At 46.3% G+C, this 17,596-nt stretch overlaps 2 protein-coding genes and 1 long non-coding RNA gene across 3 annotated transcripts; 2 read left to right on the top strand and 1 right to left on the bottom strand.

Annotated features, from left to right (window-relative positions):
• The first annotated feature begins 5,215 nt into the window (after window positions 1-5,215).
• LOC136501458 (uncharacterized) lies at window positions 5,216-6,780 on the top strand. Its single transcript, XM_066496985.1, has one exon. It carries the CDS (start codon window positions 5,299-5,301, stop codon window positions 6,388-6,390), a length of 1,092 nt encoding a protein of 363 aa, XP_066353082.1. The 5' UTR covers window positions 5,216-5,298; the 3' UTR covers window positions 6,391-6,780.
• A 1,574-nt stretch (window positions 6,781-8,354) lies between these two features.
• On the top strand, window positions 8,355-13,104 carry LOC136501560 (uncharacterized). Its single transcript, XR_010770312.1, has 3 exons — window positions 8,355-10,074; window positions 12,548-12,831; window positions 12,967-13,104. It is a non-coding gene; the product is annotated as an uncharacterized lncRNA (long non-coding RNA).
• Window positions 11,180-17,544, bottom strand: LOC136501559 (transcription factor MYB106-like). The gene is made up of 3 exons (XM_066497079.1): window positions 12,955-17,544; window positions 12,749-12,878; window positions 11,180-12,295 (listed from the first exon to the last, which is right to left on the bottom strand). Exons 1-3 carry the CDS (start codon window positions 13,241-13,243, stop codon window positions 11,488-11,490), a joined length of 1,227 nt encoding a protein of 408 aa, XP_066353176.1. The 5' UTR covers window positions 13,244-17,544; the 3' UTR covers window positions 11,180-11,487.
• Between the last annotated feature and the right edge of the window lie 52 nt (window positions 17,545-17,596).

Below are 17,596 nucleotides of genomic sequence, written 5' to 3'. Positions count from 1 at the left end.
AGTAATATTAATACATATTCTAACTATAACTATACTAACTAATCTAATATTAACATCTATACAAGGCTAAATACAACAACTAATTAGACTAAATCTAATGTATAACTAGACTCAATAACTGTACTAACTAAACTACCTAACTTTACTACCTATACTAACTTACTATATTACCTATACTAACTAAACTAACTAACTTTACTAATTATACTAACTATACTTTAATAATTTTACTAACTTTATTAGGGGAGTACCTCACTGCAGCGCGCTAGACCGGACCGGGAGGCACGAGCGCAGTCCTCGGCGGGCAGCCGCCATGCATGGCCAGAGGGGGTGGTGCGCCGGCGTGCGGGCTCGGCGGCCGCACCGGGCAGCCGACGGCCGTGCCGTGCTCGGCGGCGGGCTGGCTGGCGCGGGCGGACGCGGCCGCGGCGACCGGCGTGCTCGGCGGCCAGGTGGCCTTGATGCACTGCTCGGGCAACGGCGGCTGCTCGGCCACTGGCGGACGCGGGCCGCGGCGGGGGTTTTATTCGGCTCTGCCGCGCCAAGATCGGTGGCGCGGCAGGCCCTGCCCCGTCAGCTGTCAGCGATTCCGGTCGCCGCCATGTCAGCCCTCTGTCGCGCCACCATGCATGGCGCGGCACAAGTATTTAGCTGCGCCAGGGCAATAGGCACGGCAAAAAGTGTTAGTTTAAATGAAGATATAATTGTATATGCTAATAGACTGTTATAATCATGTGACGTGAACAATTTACATGGTGAGATACAGTGCTAGTAGGGATTAAAATATAAGATATATAGATAATATATTTAAAAAAATAATTGCAAAATTTAGGTGTTACTTTTAAAAATTGAAAAACAGCCTCTGAATCCTCCTGAATGTGCTTGCTGCAGATTCTTTTTACTGTGCTGCGAACTTTAGAACTGTAAACTACTAGTAGGTACTTAGCGATGTGCTGGTGCACTTGCTGCAGCAGCCGCGCCCACAGCAGTCTGTATCGTGCACATCAGCAACAACACGATGGTCTTCAATCAGGCATTTAGGCCAGCTCGAACATGCAGCAGCTCACATCTTTCACGACCTTCTACGACCAGACGAGACGACCCCAAACTACGCCAATCGCACTAGTAGAAGGCCACGACCTGGTGTGGAAGAGGAGGAAGAAGAACGTGGAAGAGGCTGACATCTAGGCCTCACTTGTCGGCTATCTAATTACAAATGAAAAATGATAGGGAGATACTAGCGCGCCGGACAAAACGCGCATTCAGACGGCCGTGCCTCCTCTGTCACGCGCGTCCATGGAAAACACTGAGCCCGCCGCTCCTTCCCATTGACCCTCCTCTCTCTGTGAGTCCGGACGCCCGCGTCTCCTCCCCGCGCTCGCCATTCCTTCCCCCTGACTCCCTCTTCTCTCTCCGCACGGGTGGGACCCGGGAGCTGGAACAAGGACGATCGCGCCCCATTCGCATGACCCTAGGTGCACCGCGCACTCTGCCCGCCGGCCCTCGGCATGCCCCATTTGCGGGCCTTGGCCCGTCGCGCCCATCCCCTGACACCCAAGGTGTGCCCCCATGACTCTCTACCTCTTAAATATGAAACACATAGATGCAACATACGTCTGAAGCAGATGAAACATTTAGAATATGCATTTGAAACATGTGTGTGAAACATATGCAACATCAGATAAAACACTTGCAACTTCCAATATGAAAACACTTATTGCAATATAAGACTGAAATGGCTGAAACATTTTGAACATACTCTTGCAACATATGTATAAAACATATGCAACATCCAGATCAAAATGATTGCAACATACGTTTGAAATAGATGAAATATTTTGAACAAACGCTTACAACATGCCTCAAAACACACTTCCGACATGCCTCTAAAACACTTGCACATATACATCATTCAGAGCTACTTTTACAACGTCCATACAAAACACTTGAACATACCTCTGAAACATCGGAAAGACTTGAAATATACATTTACAACATAGGGGAGGGGCCTGAGGCCGGTTGATTCCGGCCTTGGGGTGGGAGCCGACGGCGAGTGGCGGCATGCGAGCACCACCACCACGGGCCACACTCGTGGGTGCCTTTGGCTCGGCCAGAAATGACCTGAGGCGTGCAACAGCAGCACCACCGACACCAATAGAGGTGGGCGACGCACCCGACGTGAGTGGAGGCAAGTGACCCGGCTAGTAGAGGAGGGTGCGCACGACGAGCAAGAGAGAGGAGCGAGCGGCGCTGGCTAGGCGCGCGCAACAGCAACACCAGCAAAGGCGGGCGGTGCGGGAGCTTATGGCGCGCCCGATTAGCGTGCGTCCCGACTAGCACAGAATGGGCGCGCTTGATGGGTAGGAGAGAGAAACGAGCGGTGCAAGCTAGGCGCACGCGGCGGGGAAGAGGCGGCAGCAGCAATGCGGTGTGGGGGCGCGGCGTCTGGACGGACGGATGCCCACGTGGGAGCATTACCGAAAATGATATGCATCGTCATTGTTTTCGCCCCACATATCAAACACAGAACAAGGAGTGGTCATATTTCGTCAGTCAAACAGATACCAAAATCATCCCATCTTAAAAAACACAGATCTGCCCGTTCACAGTCGCCCGCTGCGCTGCAAATCCGTCAGGCAACTGCCTCGTCCGTCCGATTCGTGCGTGCCTAATCCCCAACCGTTCGATTCGCCCGCATCCACCGCCAAACGGAGAAGAAGAGACGGTAGCGGCTACCGGAGACGGAGAAGAAGCGGCGACGATGACTAGGGTTAGTAAATCTCTAACTCCAATGGGCTTAGAAGAAGAGGCTCGGGAGGAGGCAGGCCGACCAGGCGGTAGGGGCAGTAGTCGGGCGATTAGGGGCCCTGGCGGCAGTGGAGGTGGCCTGGCCAGGGGGCGCGGGTGTCACAGCGAGCTTTGCCTGTGCGCTGCCGTAGGGTTAGGGTGGGTGGGGTCGAGGGGGCGGGGGCAGGGCGTGAGGAAGATGGCGGAGCTATGGTGAACTTCCTTCTCTTTAGGAGAGGGCGGGGTCGACGAGGCAGGGCGGACGATACGCGAGCTAACCGGCGGCAACGGCAACGGCGTGGGAGGTGGGCCGTCGACCACGGAGAAGGCACTGTAGGGAGAAGATGACTGATGGTTTATTTGCTAACTAGACATCACGTTAGTTATCCATTCATATATAGTAAATAAATATAAGTAATCTTAAATAACTTACCTAAATTATATGCAGCAACCGTGTGGCCTTCTGGTTTACAAAATTGGGGGAGATTTAACTTTTTATCATTATAAAGATCGACCACTCCTCAGATAGCATCTCAATGGTTGCCGCTACATTTTTACAAGCCAAGACGGAAAATAGATACAAAATACCACTTTTGCTCACGCGGCACGCCAACTCTCACGCCAGCCAAGTCAGCGTACGAACGTCAAATGTCTCTCCTGCCCCTGCTCTCTCCTTCTCCGCCTCTTCCTCTCTGCCCACGCGGCTTGAGGTCGCTAACGCTCGCTCGTGGCGGCCTGCGTGTGAGCGGAGCAGCGGAGAGCGCCACGAGCGCCCAAGGCGGCCTGCGCGCGAGCGGAGCAGCGGTGAGAGCGACGAGCGCCGCGGCAGCCTGTGCGCATCCGTACTGCGAAGAGCGCCTGCACGGTGCCCAGCGCGCGCGGCTGAGCGTGTCCCTGGCGGCGTGCGTGCTGGCCCTGGCCGACGCACGGAGGAGCGCCACCAGCGCCGCCAGGAGTGGCCGCAAGTCGCCCACGACCATGCGGTGCGCCTCCTCCCCACAGAGGAGGCTGTGGACCACGGCCATCGCGTGTTGCACGGCGTCGCCGGACCGTAATGCGGATGTCAGCGCGTCTAGCACGGGCGGCGCCGATGCCACTAGGTCCCGCGCCGAGATGGAGATGTTGAGGTTGTGCGGGGCGCCGTGGGCCGTGGCCGCGTGCGGGAGCGCGGTGTGCAGGCGGGACACTCGAACGGTGCCGCAATCGCTGGCCGCGTGTTGCCCCCGCACTTGTGCTCAGCGGCGGTGACCGTCCTGGTGCTAGCCGGCCGCGGGCACCGCGTGCCACTTCCACCCCACCTCCCCACACACCTGTGTGTTCGTCGGCCGCTTGCTGCTCCCGCACAGGTAACCGTGGTCAGTTTCTCCTTGCATCCTTTGTTGCGGCCGTAGGCAAGGCACTCATCCATTGTGCCTGGGTGGCAAGCAGCAAACCTACTAGTATGGTGATTTGGTCGTCGCCGTACGGCCTGCGCACGAGGCACGCGCTCGTTGCCGCTCTTCCTCCTCGCCGTGGCTGCGACCGTGACCACGACGAAGCTGATGCCCAACTACTACAACGCTCACGTGTTGCGACCGTGACCGCGGCAAAGCCGACAGTAGGTTGATTTACGACGCCGGTGGGACCTCCGACGTCCCCGTAGTGTGCGCGCTCGCGTGCTGCGTGGCCATGCACCCTAGGGCCATTCGCGGCGTGCGCGTCACTCGCGGCTCCTTCTACGCGCACGAGTACGCGCTCTGGCGCTTGGTCGCAGTCTCGCAGACCTCGCCAACCTCTGGAAGCTAGTGTTGCCGGCGAAGGAGGCAAGGCCGAACATGGCGCGCATGGCGTCGGGCACCCGCCCGGAGAGCTGCTTGTTGTAGGCGTCGTGCCAGGTGCGGGCGTCGTCGGGCCAGGGCGCGGGCACCGCCGCCTGGCCGAAGCGCTGCCGCCGCCGGGCACGAGCTGCCGTGTTCTGGGCTGCGAGCGCAGGCACCGCCAGGGCATGAGCTGCTGAGGCACGGCGCGAGAGCGCGCACCGTCGCTAGGCCAGGGCGCGGGCAACAGCGCGCCACCACCTAGCCGGAGCACCGCCACCGCCGGGCATGAGGTGTCGCACTGCAGGTGCCTGGGGCTACCAGCGTGGCCAACGCTCGGCGCGCGAGTTGCCGCGGCTGCCAGGAGCACTGTACGAAAATGCCAGCCGCGTGGGTGGAGAGAAAAAGGGCAGGAGGGACATTTCACAAGTCCTGCAGACTCGAATCCACGCTGGCACAAGGAGCTGGTCTGCCACTCAAGAAAAAGTAGTAAATTTGTAGCTATTTTCTCTCTGTGCTGATGAAAATGTATCAGTATATGTTAAAGTGCTATTTAAAAATGTGCCATTTACTATAATAGTAAAAAGTTAAATCTCCCCAAAATTGGCCCCCAAGTGCCAAGTGCAGAAGTGCTCAACACTCCAGTTTCAAAGAAGAAGTGCTCAACACCACGCGAAGAACCCCCGTCCCAATCCGGCACGGTACACTCGCCGCCATGCTCCCCGCCGTCCTCCTACCCTCTCCGCCGGGGTGCCTCCGCGCTTCCATCCCTCTCCGCTGCCACGCTCCGACCCAGCAGCCCTCTACCGCCGCCGCCCGCGGCCTCCTCCGCGGCGCGCGCTCCCCGGTCGTCAAGCGCGTCCCGGACGGTGGCGGGTGGCTCCTCTGGCACCAGTCCGGTCCCCGCATCGCGCTCTCCACCTCTATGGACGGCCTCCGCTGGAGCGCCCCCGTATCTCCCGACCCACTGCTGCCCTCAGAGGACTGGTGGGCGTTCGACACCGCCTTTGTTCGCCCCTCCGACGTCCTCCTCATCTCCGGCCCCGCGGCGTCATCCCGCCGCTTCCCGTCCTCCGCCGTGTACTGGCTCTACTACACGGGCTCCACCGACGAGCGGTTCGGCTCCCCGTTTCCGGACGCGGACGTCCCCGCTCTTCCCGGCCTCGCTATCAGCCAGGACGGCCGCCACTGGGCGCGCATCGAGGGGGACCACCACACCGGCGCGCTGTTCAGCGTCGCGGAGGATGGGGAGGAACCCCGAGGGTGGGAGGCGCGCGGCATTGTCGCACCCAAGGTGGTGACGCACGCAGACGGGGATCTGCGGATGTACTACCACTCGTTCGACGAAACATCGCAGAGGCATGCGATCGGTTTGGCCAGGTCCAGGGATGGCATCCGGTGGAAGAAGACGGGGAAGGTGCTTGAGGCGGGGCGTGCTGGATCCTTTGACGAATGTGGGGTACGACATGGACATGTGGTCCGTGACCGTGCTGCCGGGCGGTATGTCATGGTGTTTGAGGGTGTCGATGCAGATGGGAGAGTGAGCATTGGAATGGCCGTATCAGAGGACGGGCTGAAAGACTGGAGGCGGTCCAGCGAGATGCCAGTGCTGTGCCCTTCTGACGATGATGATGGGTGGGATGGTGCTGGGGTTGGTTCACCGTGCTTGGTACAGATGGATGGGGCCTATGATTGGAGGCTGTATTACATGGGTGTTGGGGGGGACGGGGAGGCTTCCATTGGGATGGCGTATTCAGAGGGTCAGGCTCTTCTGAAATTCGAGAAGTGTGATGCTGTTCTCATGTAAGATGTAAGGTGAGATCTTAGTAGTTTTAGGGGATGTACATGTGGATTTGTTCTGGCCTTTCTCGGGGTGTTCAATTCACTTGAGACAAAACAAAATGTTAAGATTTAAAAACTTTTACCTCAGCTTATTGAATTAGTATTGTACTGTTCTTATTTGCTATATTTGCATCTTTCATAAAAAGGTGGTCCTGTTGAAGTCCATTAGTTGATAAATGGTGGTTATAAAAAAAAATCTTTGGATCAGTAAGTTTGTTAGGGAGAACAAATGAAAACTGTATGACTACTGAATGTAGATTCTGACTCATGAAGTTTTACTACCTCCGTCCCAAAAAGAATGCAACTGTAGGCACATTCTTTGTTTAAGTATCTAAAGTTTGACCAAATATATAGATAAAAATATTAATATTTATGACATAAAATAGTTATACTATGAAAATATATCTCATGACAGATCTAATGATACTTATTTAATATCATAAATATTGATACTTTTTTATATGTAGTTAGACAAACTCAAGATACTTTAATTTGGTGCCGTGCTAGAATTGTATTCTTTTGTGGACGGAGGGAGTATGATGATATTTGGTTCCATGATGATAATCACAAGTGGATCTAGAAATATTACTCGGGGGTGTATCTGCCACTTGTCATAGAGTTTCTAGAGTAGTAATGCAAAAAGGCACATACTGTAGCATGTGCAGCAAACATAATGGACCAAGAGTTCCAGTATGTCTGAACATCATATAACAAAATCAAATAAATGAATTACTTTTCTGCCTCCCTGGATATGAATATCCTGAAAAATCACGCTTGGTTGCTACCTTTTAGTGTAGTCAGGTCCATGAAGCATGAAGTAATCAGAACTTAGCATGAATCAGATGCAGAGATTGGAATAGCTGTATGCCATTGTTTTCCTTATGAGTTTTTCTGTCTTTGTCACTAGATGTATAGGTTCATGGCTAGAAACGGATAATGATCTTGTCAGGTCATCTGCCCTGCCAAGATCTGGTTTTCTTATTCATAAATACATATGTTGCTGCATTTGTGTAACAAGGAGATGCTTATTCACAAACTATATGATTTGATTTAGCTGCATTTGTACTTCTGTACTTAAAGTTGTATTTGATCTGCTGTCTGTCTTAAATTCAGAACTCTCTTATCCCTATCTATGCTACATATGTATGAATTTGGTTTTTGTTTGACAACTTTAGCTCAGTCATATTCTGTGTTTCAGCCTCTACATATGGCTCTATCTCTTCAAGTTACTTTTTATATGCTCTTTTATATATGTCTCCATTATATCTGTTTTTATTTCGAGCATGAATTTTGAATTAACTGGCCTCCGTTCATCTTAATCTAAAACTCCATGAGCCAAGATATGTGCATGCGTTACTTTCTAACTCTCATCTCCACGCCATGTATATGTTTAAAATTTATCTCTTCTTGCCCACCAAATCTAGTGTCAAATTTTGTATTCAATTAAGTTTGTTATGTACAAAATAGGAAGCTTTTAATAGTGTCATATGCTCATAGCTACAATATGGTAGCTATCCTTTTAGTTTATGTGATACACGTCATCCTGCATAATTACTGTACTAAAGCATCTCCTGCACAAATTTGCCAATAAACTTGGCAGCCGTGTGCCATTGTCTTGGCATAGATCCAGTCATGTCCTATTGAGAAGATGCTTTGATCTTAGCCAAAGTTTGGTGGGCAAAGCCGAAAGCCCTTTACTACATTGATTCCTGTGCATGAACCCTCGGAATGCCTTAATAGTTTTTAGGCACCAGCTGGCTAACACATCATGGACTAACAAACTGACTAGGAGTCTAGGAACCCTAGACTTCCTAAGGGCTAATTTGGAAACTCAAATCCCCTTGGGATCCCTGACTTTTCCCAGGGTGGGAAATCCATGGGGAAATAATTTGAATAATTATTTAGTTCATCATGGAGGGTTTTTCCATCCCTGGGTGTGGCTTCCCTTGCTTCCAAATTAGCCCTAAAGATAGCAAGAGATGACATACCAATAATATAATACTCCCTCCAGTCAGATAAACATGTTTATGATAAGATTTAGTCAAACCGTAAAAACTACAAACATAAAAAACTTTTAAATTATTTAGTTTATAATATGTAAGTTAAATTTGTAGCATTGTATTGAAAAATATCTGCAAAATCTCATAAGATTGAAGAATTTAACTTTTTAAGAATATATTCTAAAAGAAATTAGTGTCAAAGATATGCATTGAAGATCCTGTAAAGTCAAATGCAACATTTTTTTTGACTGGAGTGACAATATCTGGACTTTCTAAACAAATCTAACCTGCTAGGACTCTTATGTATCTAATCTGGCAGGGTGATGTATGTATGGTTTCCGTAGCAGCACTGCTTGTATCAACAGGTTGTACCCTTATTAGTTTTCTATTAAGTAGTTTTTGCTGGCTCTTTAGCACCAAATCCAATAGTTCATAGCTGATGTTTTTTCACATTAGCAATGGTGATTTTCCACCTTGAATTCCTGAGAAAGGGAAAAACAAAGTTTTAATCATGTGAACTTGTCGCATATGCAAGCAGTTATGGGTAGGAGTTAGGACTGTTGAGTATCATGGATTTCTCGTGAGTAGTGTCTATTACTGATTATACCATCAACGATGGGTAGCAGTTGGTTCCACTAAAAGTGTCTTAGTCTATACTCAAAGTTTGGTAACAGTTTTTTCTAATATAAAATACAGTGGTTATGGCAGCTAATTTTGGTGCACCAATGTCTATTTTGTAATGTAATTTTAATTCCTCCTGGCGCACTCAACATATTTTGGTAGAATTGTACCAACATCTAATATGGTTGTGTGCACAGTGGTATTCATGTGTTAGGTGTCTTTTGTCATTTCTCATCTTATTCACCTTTGTCTTAGAGTTTTTGTTAGCTATTTGTTTGTTTGCTTATGTCTTCTATTTTGCATGGACTATTAGCTGACAATTTATCTTTCAGCCAAGTGTATTTCCTTTGAAAAAGTAGATTGCATGATGATTATTAAAGGAACCTAATTTTATAATTTGAATTTTTCTTAGCATACTTATATATGTTGGTATAATCCTGCCCTTCTGTTTCAACACTGTAGGACATGTACTTCCAAATTCATGCAAATTGCCACTTAAACACATTTGATACTATTGATAATTAATCTGTGTGCTTCTATAAAGTTGCTCACGTTTACAAAGCAATAGGCATGCGGAGTGTCTGATTGATCATAGAAGACCTGCACTGTACTGAGTTTCATGTCTTATGTAATTTGTGATTTCATTGTGGCTACATTAGTATATTTTCACTTGCTTCAAAATTACAGATAACCAGTTTACAAACTTAGAAGTACAGATGGCAATTTCTTTGAAACAAAGGTAAGATAAATTATCCCAATTAAAAACACTGCTTGAAATCTGGAATGTGGAATTCTAAACATAATGGTTCCTGAGATAAAAGGCAGTTTTGCAGAATTATGATGGCTACCAAAGTTTTCTTTTCAGATGCAACAAGCTGTCAAAGAAAGTGGTAGTGTCTTCCACTGGCACAAGAGGTTGATCTGTTTTGAAAGGCCATGTGCAGAGGGAAGAATCTGTACTATGGTCCAATAATGCAATCATAGTTATTTCATTGGGTCATGGTTGTCCTTTCTTCCTTCGTTGAGAGGTCAGTGTTTTGTCTTTTGCCTTCCTGTCCAGTTGGTGCGTCCACATGTTTTGAATTTTACACGACCCCATAATAAATCGACAGTGTCAATACTGAATATACCACAATGTTTCTTCCCAGCCTCTCATGAAACAGTTCCAGTATCTTTTTTTCGTGCCCCAGTAACCGCGGTACTTCTGTGTCATATAATTGTTTGGTCACTAGTTTTCTGGTAACCTGTTCTCTCGAATAATGTTTACCTTTATCTGTTTTTTCCCTGACATGCTTCTGGTAACCTGGACTGGTTTGTAGTAACTAAAGATCATAATATTTTTAAATTTTCTCGACAGTCTAGTGGACACTATCTACATCTTTGTTGACATTCTAAATGGAGGATATGTTTTGTATCTGCTGTTGAGTCACTTTATAAATTTCTTTATGGAAAAATTGCAAAATCACCCCATGTGTCACTTTGGTTTTGAGATTCCACCCCATAACACCTTTTGTTGCTAAAAACCACCCCACCGTATATGCACTGAACTGATTTCACCCATTTTTGCCATCCTAGAGCAATTGGTGTATTCATTATTAAAGTTAGATACTCTAAAAGAATCCAACATTTTTTAGAGCTTGCAGCAAAACAATCACTGATGAAAAGCTTAAACATGCTCCCGTGTCCTGTATATTTGAGAAAAAAAAAACACTTAAGCTTGGTCACACTGGTTTTTGCTATCTACAATATTTCTTCACCGCAACATGATGAATAAACATACAAGCATCGGAACAAGTATTGCTCGTCTAGCATGGCCTGCAGTGGCTCCAGACTTGAGAGAATGGGTGGAATCGGTGGAGCACATGCTCGGTGGGGTGTTTTTTTGCAATAGAGCCAACTAAGGGGTGGGCATTTGCAACAAAACACCTTATGGGTTGAATATCAAATCTAAGTGACATATGGGGTGGGTTTTGCTATTTTCTTTTCTTTATTCGAATGAAGGAACATAAATACCAAAATGGACTTATTTGCACATGTAAATTTCAGTTTTGAATTTGTGATATTCTTACTTGATCGGAATAGTGCTGCTTAATCATTCTGGGTTGGATTCCAAAGAGAGGGAGACAAGACAACTTGAGCATTGAACTAACAACTGTAAAGTCCTTGGATCATTAATGTAGTGCTCCTGCTGTGGTCCTGGTGGCTTAACATACAGTTATTTCTAGCACTAGGCCAACAGAAAAGAAACTGAGAAAAAAAAATTATTACTACATCCTCACAACAGCTAATTGTTTCACTTTCACATGCATGGACAAAAAAATACATACTGCTGTAGCAGTTGTAGCGTTTATTTGTAGTGCTCGTTCTGTTTCTCTTTTGACTTAAGATGATCCAATAGATTTTGCTCAGAAGTCCTTGAAAAAACTGGAGGGGACTTTATTCTAGACCAATGGAGGTGACTGGGGTGTCAGCTCTGAGTTTACCATGTCAAGGACACCATTCCAATAATTCTTATCCTCCTCATCTGATGCTTGATTGCTGTGCTCAGTTTGGCCATTGTTGGACTCACCCCAGCATTCTGATGCGTCATGCTCATTGGATACATCAAACAGCATGCCAGTGAAGCCAGATCCAACCCCAGCCATCCCTGAGAACCACGGTTCCTCACAGCCAATGAAGTCATCTTCCCTCTCCTTGCTGTCCAGTTCCAGCACTTGGTGCTTGCTGAAGATCTGCCAATCGTTTTCTTCACCCTCCAACTCATCACTCCTCTGATGCCACATCACAGAGTTGCTTTCTGATACCTCTAGTCTGTTGGTCCTGGGGGTTGGCAGCATGCCCCTATTGCTCCCTGTAAACGTCAGTGTGGAGGTAGGTGACTCCAGGTCTATCTTTGCACCCTGCCATGCATGCAGCACGTTAAGGCATGGAGAAGCAGCAGAGGCAGGTACATTCGTTGGCTGCGCATGTAGTGCAGTTGGTGTTGGCATTGCTGTTCGAATCTTCGATTCTCGAGCCAGCCGTGCCTCAGCCTCAAGGCGGGCACTCTCCCATTGTGCCATGTGGCTGAGGCTTGCCGCGGCCTTGGCTGATTTGTTGTTTGTGGTGCCAGTGAGAGTGCCACTGATAGATTTGTGGGTGACAGGATCGATCCCCATCTTGGCCAGCCTTTTCTTGAGGTGTGTGTTCCAGTAGTTCTTGATCTCATTGTCTGTGCGATTTGGTAGATGTGTTGCAATGGCCGACCACCTGAACAGTGCCATGAACAAACCTATGATTTAAAATTAACATCTTGTTTTCATCTACCATGTATGCCAAAATTCTATGTTCTGAGGGAAGGAGAGATGAGATGGCAAATTAAAAAGTACAAACACCATGCCATAACTCGGTACATGCAGAAGGATAGATTGATGCACTTAGATGCCTGCATACAGAAAATGCACTAGAAAATCCTTTCTAATTCAGTATAAATACACTGACAATCCTTCTCTTTGGTTTCAGGTGTGACAGAAGCTCACGTATATATATGCTTTGTGAATTGTCACTAAATGGCAGGCAGCAGTCTGACAGGAACAGACGGTGCACTTCGCCTTTGCAGAAAGATGCCAGATAAGATACATAAGCCAAAGGATCAGCTCTGAGCACTTCAGAGGATATCACTACTGTAACGATCTGGAGTTGACTAATTTCACTGGTACTCACCTGTTGCCTAAAAGAGCATGAAGCTGGATGATGGTCTGCTCTTCTTGCAAGCTGAACATGCCCCTCTTGATGTCCGGCCTCAGGTAGTTTGTCCACCTCAATCTGCAGCTCTTCCCACACCTCTGCAAGCCTGCAGGATGTTGGTTGAGATCTCACAAACTTTGTTCATTTGGAAGATGGTAGAATTCAGGTTTGTCCATACTCACCTGCCTTCGCAGGCAATGCTCGCCAACTCCCATGTCCGTGCTCCTCAATGAAGGCAAGCAGCTTCTGATCCTCCTCCGGCGTCCATGGACCTTTCTTCAGTCCAATCTTCTCACAGCATGGTGATCGCCCCATAAAAGCAGTGTGGTGTGTTATTTTTCTTAAGTCGAACTGACAGCTGAGTCCAGAGGGGCTGAAGGATAAATAGAGCAGGATGAGAAGACGACAAGCTACACTGCCACTGCAATAAATCATTAGCATGACAGGAGGTATGAGCTCTGAATTTTCCATGCCTTATCGTGACATAAATGCGCTTGTGTTGGGTTGCTTCAGTTTTGTTTACGAGGTACAAGTAGTCGTACATTTCCTCATTGATCTACTGAACGTAAAAATACAGTAACAAACAAATGTCTTCATTTGAGGGTCAGTTTAAGGGGGTGTTTGGTTGCCCCTCCTAAATTTTAGGCGCTGTCTCATCGGATGTTTGGACACATGCATGGAGTATTAAATATAGACTAATTACGAAACTAATTATATAGTTTACGACTAATTTGCGAGACAAATCTTTTGAGCCTAATTAGTCCATGATTTGACAACGGTTTGCTACAGTAAACATGTGCTAATGACAGATTAATTAGGCTTAAAAAATTCGTCTCGTGGAGTACTGACGGATTATGTAATTTTTTTTTATTAGTATCCGAACACCTTATGCAACATTCTCCCGACACACCTAAATTTTAGTAGCTGGATCCAAACACCCCCTAACACAGAGGTCCAGTTTGCTATGGCCCATGAATTTAAAACTGCAATAACTCCATGGTGATTGGGTCCCACAGGTGACACCAAGTCCAGGTTAGTGTTGGGGTAAGGCAAAGAAATGATTCATTTTCTTGAGGTGAGATGGGTCAAGGCTATGCTCTGTAGCTTGATTGAGGCACCGCACCATATTGAAGTCATTTGGACTTAGGCTTGAATGTTTCCAGTACATATAGTGGTATTTATGTTTTCAAGATCAGTTATTTAGTCTAGTGGAGAGGTAATATATAGCAACTCTCCTGCTATGCTTCGATTTGGAGTCTGGTGTGACAAGGTGTAATGCCTAAAAATGATTCTGACTGAGGATTTCATCATGACAATGTCATGTACTCGTACAGTTTTGGTGAGCAGCTATAGTTGGGGTCGAAGTATTTTTAGCTATATAATCATTTCGTTTCATTAATCCCATTTTGCCTGTGGCATATGCTTGCCATCTTGTCTTGGTTTAAGGCTGAGCTGAATGGACGAAATGACCCAACCTAGAGTGGGGAACAACTTCAGAACTCGGCCCTGTTCGCTTGTCTTATAATCCGTACTTTTCAGATTGTTGTTTCTCTCTTACAACAAATCAGCCGAAATAGTGTTTCTCTCTTACAACAAATCAGCCGAAATAGTGTTTCGGCTTGTTTTTTCAGCGAAGCGAACGGGGCAGTAGGGTACCGAAGCCATTGCTTCTGTGGATGCAGGACTGCAGGAGGCGTCAGATCATTACAGTATCACTTTTCAGAATAAAGGAAAGGAAGAGAAATGAATATGATTGCAGCCTTTCCCGAAGAACTGTGCTAATGATACTGTTTGCAGGTAGTGTTCAACAGAGCAGTAAAAAACGAGGAGTGTTTTCCAAAGTTCTAAACACCCGCAGCGACAGAGTTCAGAAACTGATTGTGCTACAATAACTAAAACAACATAATTTGGAATTACTTGTCCCTAGCCAATGTTGAAACAAACAGTATTTGGTGGCACAAGGAGCTAATATTAGGTCAAAATAGCTTATGTTGATATTACAGGGCTGGAATGAGAGATTAATAATGCTTTGGGGCTAGTGTAACTGTTTTAGTTTGTGATATCCTTGTGTGCTTAGACAAAGGTTCTAACAGCATATTTAACGGATCTTACTGCAGAAAGCGTAAGAGTTTCTCACATCACTGCACTGCAGCAGGAAAATGTGGAAGGCTATGGAAGACGCAGGAACAAACTAACTGGCAGATATCTCAAAAGTCAAACTCAGAGCAGTGGCCGATAATATATCCTGAGCCCTTATATTATGACGATTCACAGCTTCTCAATGGCACAAAAATGGATTGCCTCCTCTAATTTCCTTTACTTTATGTACCTCTTGTGCAACTCAGACAGCACATTAAGTCACTCATATAATTACTCTGGGCCTATATTGGAAGTGGGCCAAACTACACAAGCTGTTCAGCATCCCCACTGATGAACTGAAAATTACCCTATGGCGTCAGGCTCAATTAACAATGCAACAAATATGTTTGAGCTGTCCATGGATTGGAGTATGATGGTAGGTGAGAATATGTGTGTTACTCCCATAGTTGGATGAACAACCATAGGTAATGGAAAATTTGTTATTTGTCCATAGTGAGCTCCTGAAAATAGTCAGTACTTCCTCGATGATCGATTGGTTCCACTTAAATACTAGACGTATCATTGACTCGTTTATGATTGATCATGCAAAAGAGCCTGCACTTTGAAGTTGCCTGTCCTAATTGCTCACTACTAGACTTGATTCTTTTCTTGTGCTTAGACCCTTGTACCTTTCAGTGATCTAAGTTCTCGTGTAGGTATATGATTCATTACTTCTCTATACATTAGGTATGTATTATATAACCTGTCTTGAGTCTTCTCTACGAATTTGAGGCAACAAAGTTTGGGTCAGATAACATATCGAGTCATAGAGAGAGAGAGTAAAACCTGCACATGCAAGTTATACCACTGTACTGTTGTCAGGCACAATCAATCTGACCTAACTTGGAATGTTGAATCCTGGCATTTGGTCCAATAACCTTAAGGCGTCACTCTTCAAGCAACGTCGACATGAAGATTAGTCCTCATCGTTCTCCTAAATTATTCCTACACACTGTCAGCAACAGGAGATTAAGCACATCTAAGTACAGCGCTGAATCATTTTCCTAAATTAACCGCTGGGCTTTTCGCCTTCTCCACATGATAGGCGAATGAAATGTGGGTCAAAGCCGTAAATATGGTTTTGGCTCTGTTTGGGGGGGAGCTGTAGCTTCTCCGGAAGCACTACCTGCAGAAGCGTTTTAGAAAAGCTCGGGAAGCTTCTCTGAGGGAGTTTTTCTGTATTTAGTACAAAGTGTAGCTTTTGAAGCTTTTACCAACTTAAAAGTTTACTTTCCGAAGGCCTAAAAACAATTATTTTCTGAAGAAGCTATCCTGATTAGAAGAGCTTTTAGCTTTTTGAGCTTTTTGGAGAAGCAAAAGCTGACAGAAGAAGTGCTCCAATGCTATGCTTGTTTTTGCTTTGTTTCTTCGTCATGTAGCGTTCGATTGCTATGGTTGTCTTTTTTGTTCGAATGCAATTGGTCAGCATGTCATGAAGAAGATATCAATGTGCCTGATCGATCGCCTGTCCTTTTTCTACAACCATCTTAGCCATGCATGCATGCTACTGATTAATTGGTGTGTTTTGCATGACAGGTATACAATGTTTATTTTACTACTACTATATGCTTTGGACTAGGTCTGTGATCGCACAGCACTCCTTTTCCATTGTAGTCTTTTATACTAAAACTGAACGCAGGACAGTTCGCATGCCATTCTTTTTTCTAGGATATTCAAATGGAATCAAGCGAACCAAATTTATTTCAGTCATTTTGACACCTTGGTTTCCTAAGGTTAATCTTCTTAGGCTCATAACAAAGTGTGCCACTTGATTCATTTAAGGTCAAGACATAAAAAAAAGTAGTATATTTGTTGTTGCAGGTAGCCACTTGATTCATTTAAGGTCAAGACCTAGTGTTTATTTGTTGTTGCAGGTAGCCACTTGCATGCATACCATAACGTCCAGAATTAACTAGTAGTATATAGCCACAGGGCGGCATGTCCAACCTGACGTCAGTTGCCCTGGGTCATAAGTAAAAGTTGACATGCCCGGCCCAATCATTAATGGAAAATTAATGTGCTTTAACAACATAAGAGCTGTCCTTTTAATTCCAGTTTAGGAGCAACTAGGCATCAATCATTGGAGATGTTAACTACTCATATGGTCGTTGAGATCCACACGCTGCTTGCACGATACACTAGCTAGCTCGTAGCTTAGCGAGATTGGAATGAGTCATGGAATGCCATATCAGCATGTGACGTGGATCGTATCTCTTCCCCATGACACAATGGTTCATGCAATCCTGATTGCTGACGAGATTCCTGGTAGCTAAATCCAGTTCTTATTCTTTTATAACTTGACTTTTTTTTCCTCTCTTCTCGAAGTGCTTCAAACTTGCTCCAGGAGTTAACGCCGGTGTGGCTTCCTGGAGTGTGCTGATTGCTGACCAATTCATGGTGGCTTTGAAGAAAAATGGATCACTGTGCTGATTGCTAACCAATTGCTCCTGTTCTGCTTCACTACTCGAGCGATATTTTTCAGCGAACGAACAGTGTTTTCCTCTCATGACAAATCAGCATAAGCCAAATTTCAGCGAAACGAACAGGGCCTGCTTATCACTGAGACAAATTCTCAGTCATCTAGGAATTGATTGAATCAGAAATGAAGGGAGCATATGGACTAAACAGACCTGCCTATCACTGATGGTGTCACCGGTAAGGCAGTAACCATTTCTGTCTCACTTA

This window comes from Miscanthus floridulus, chromosome 13, assembly GCF_019320115.1.
Source record: "Miscanthus floridulus cultivar M001 chromosome 13, ASM1932011v1, whole genome shotgun sequence".
NCBI classification, from domain to species: Eukaryota; Viridiplantae; Streptophyta; class Magnoliopsida; order Poales; family Poaceae; genus Miscanthus; species Miscanthus floridulus.
Note: the sequence above shows the minus strand (reverse complement) of the source record. Positions and strands in the feature narration are given on the sequence as shown.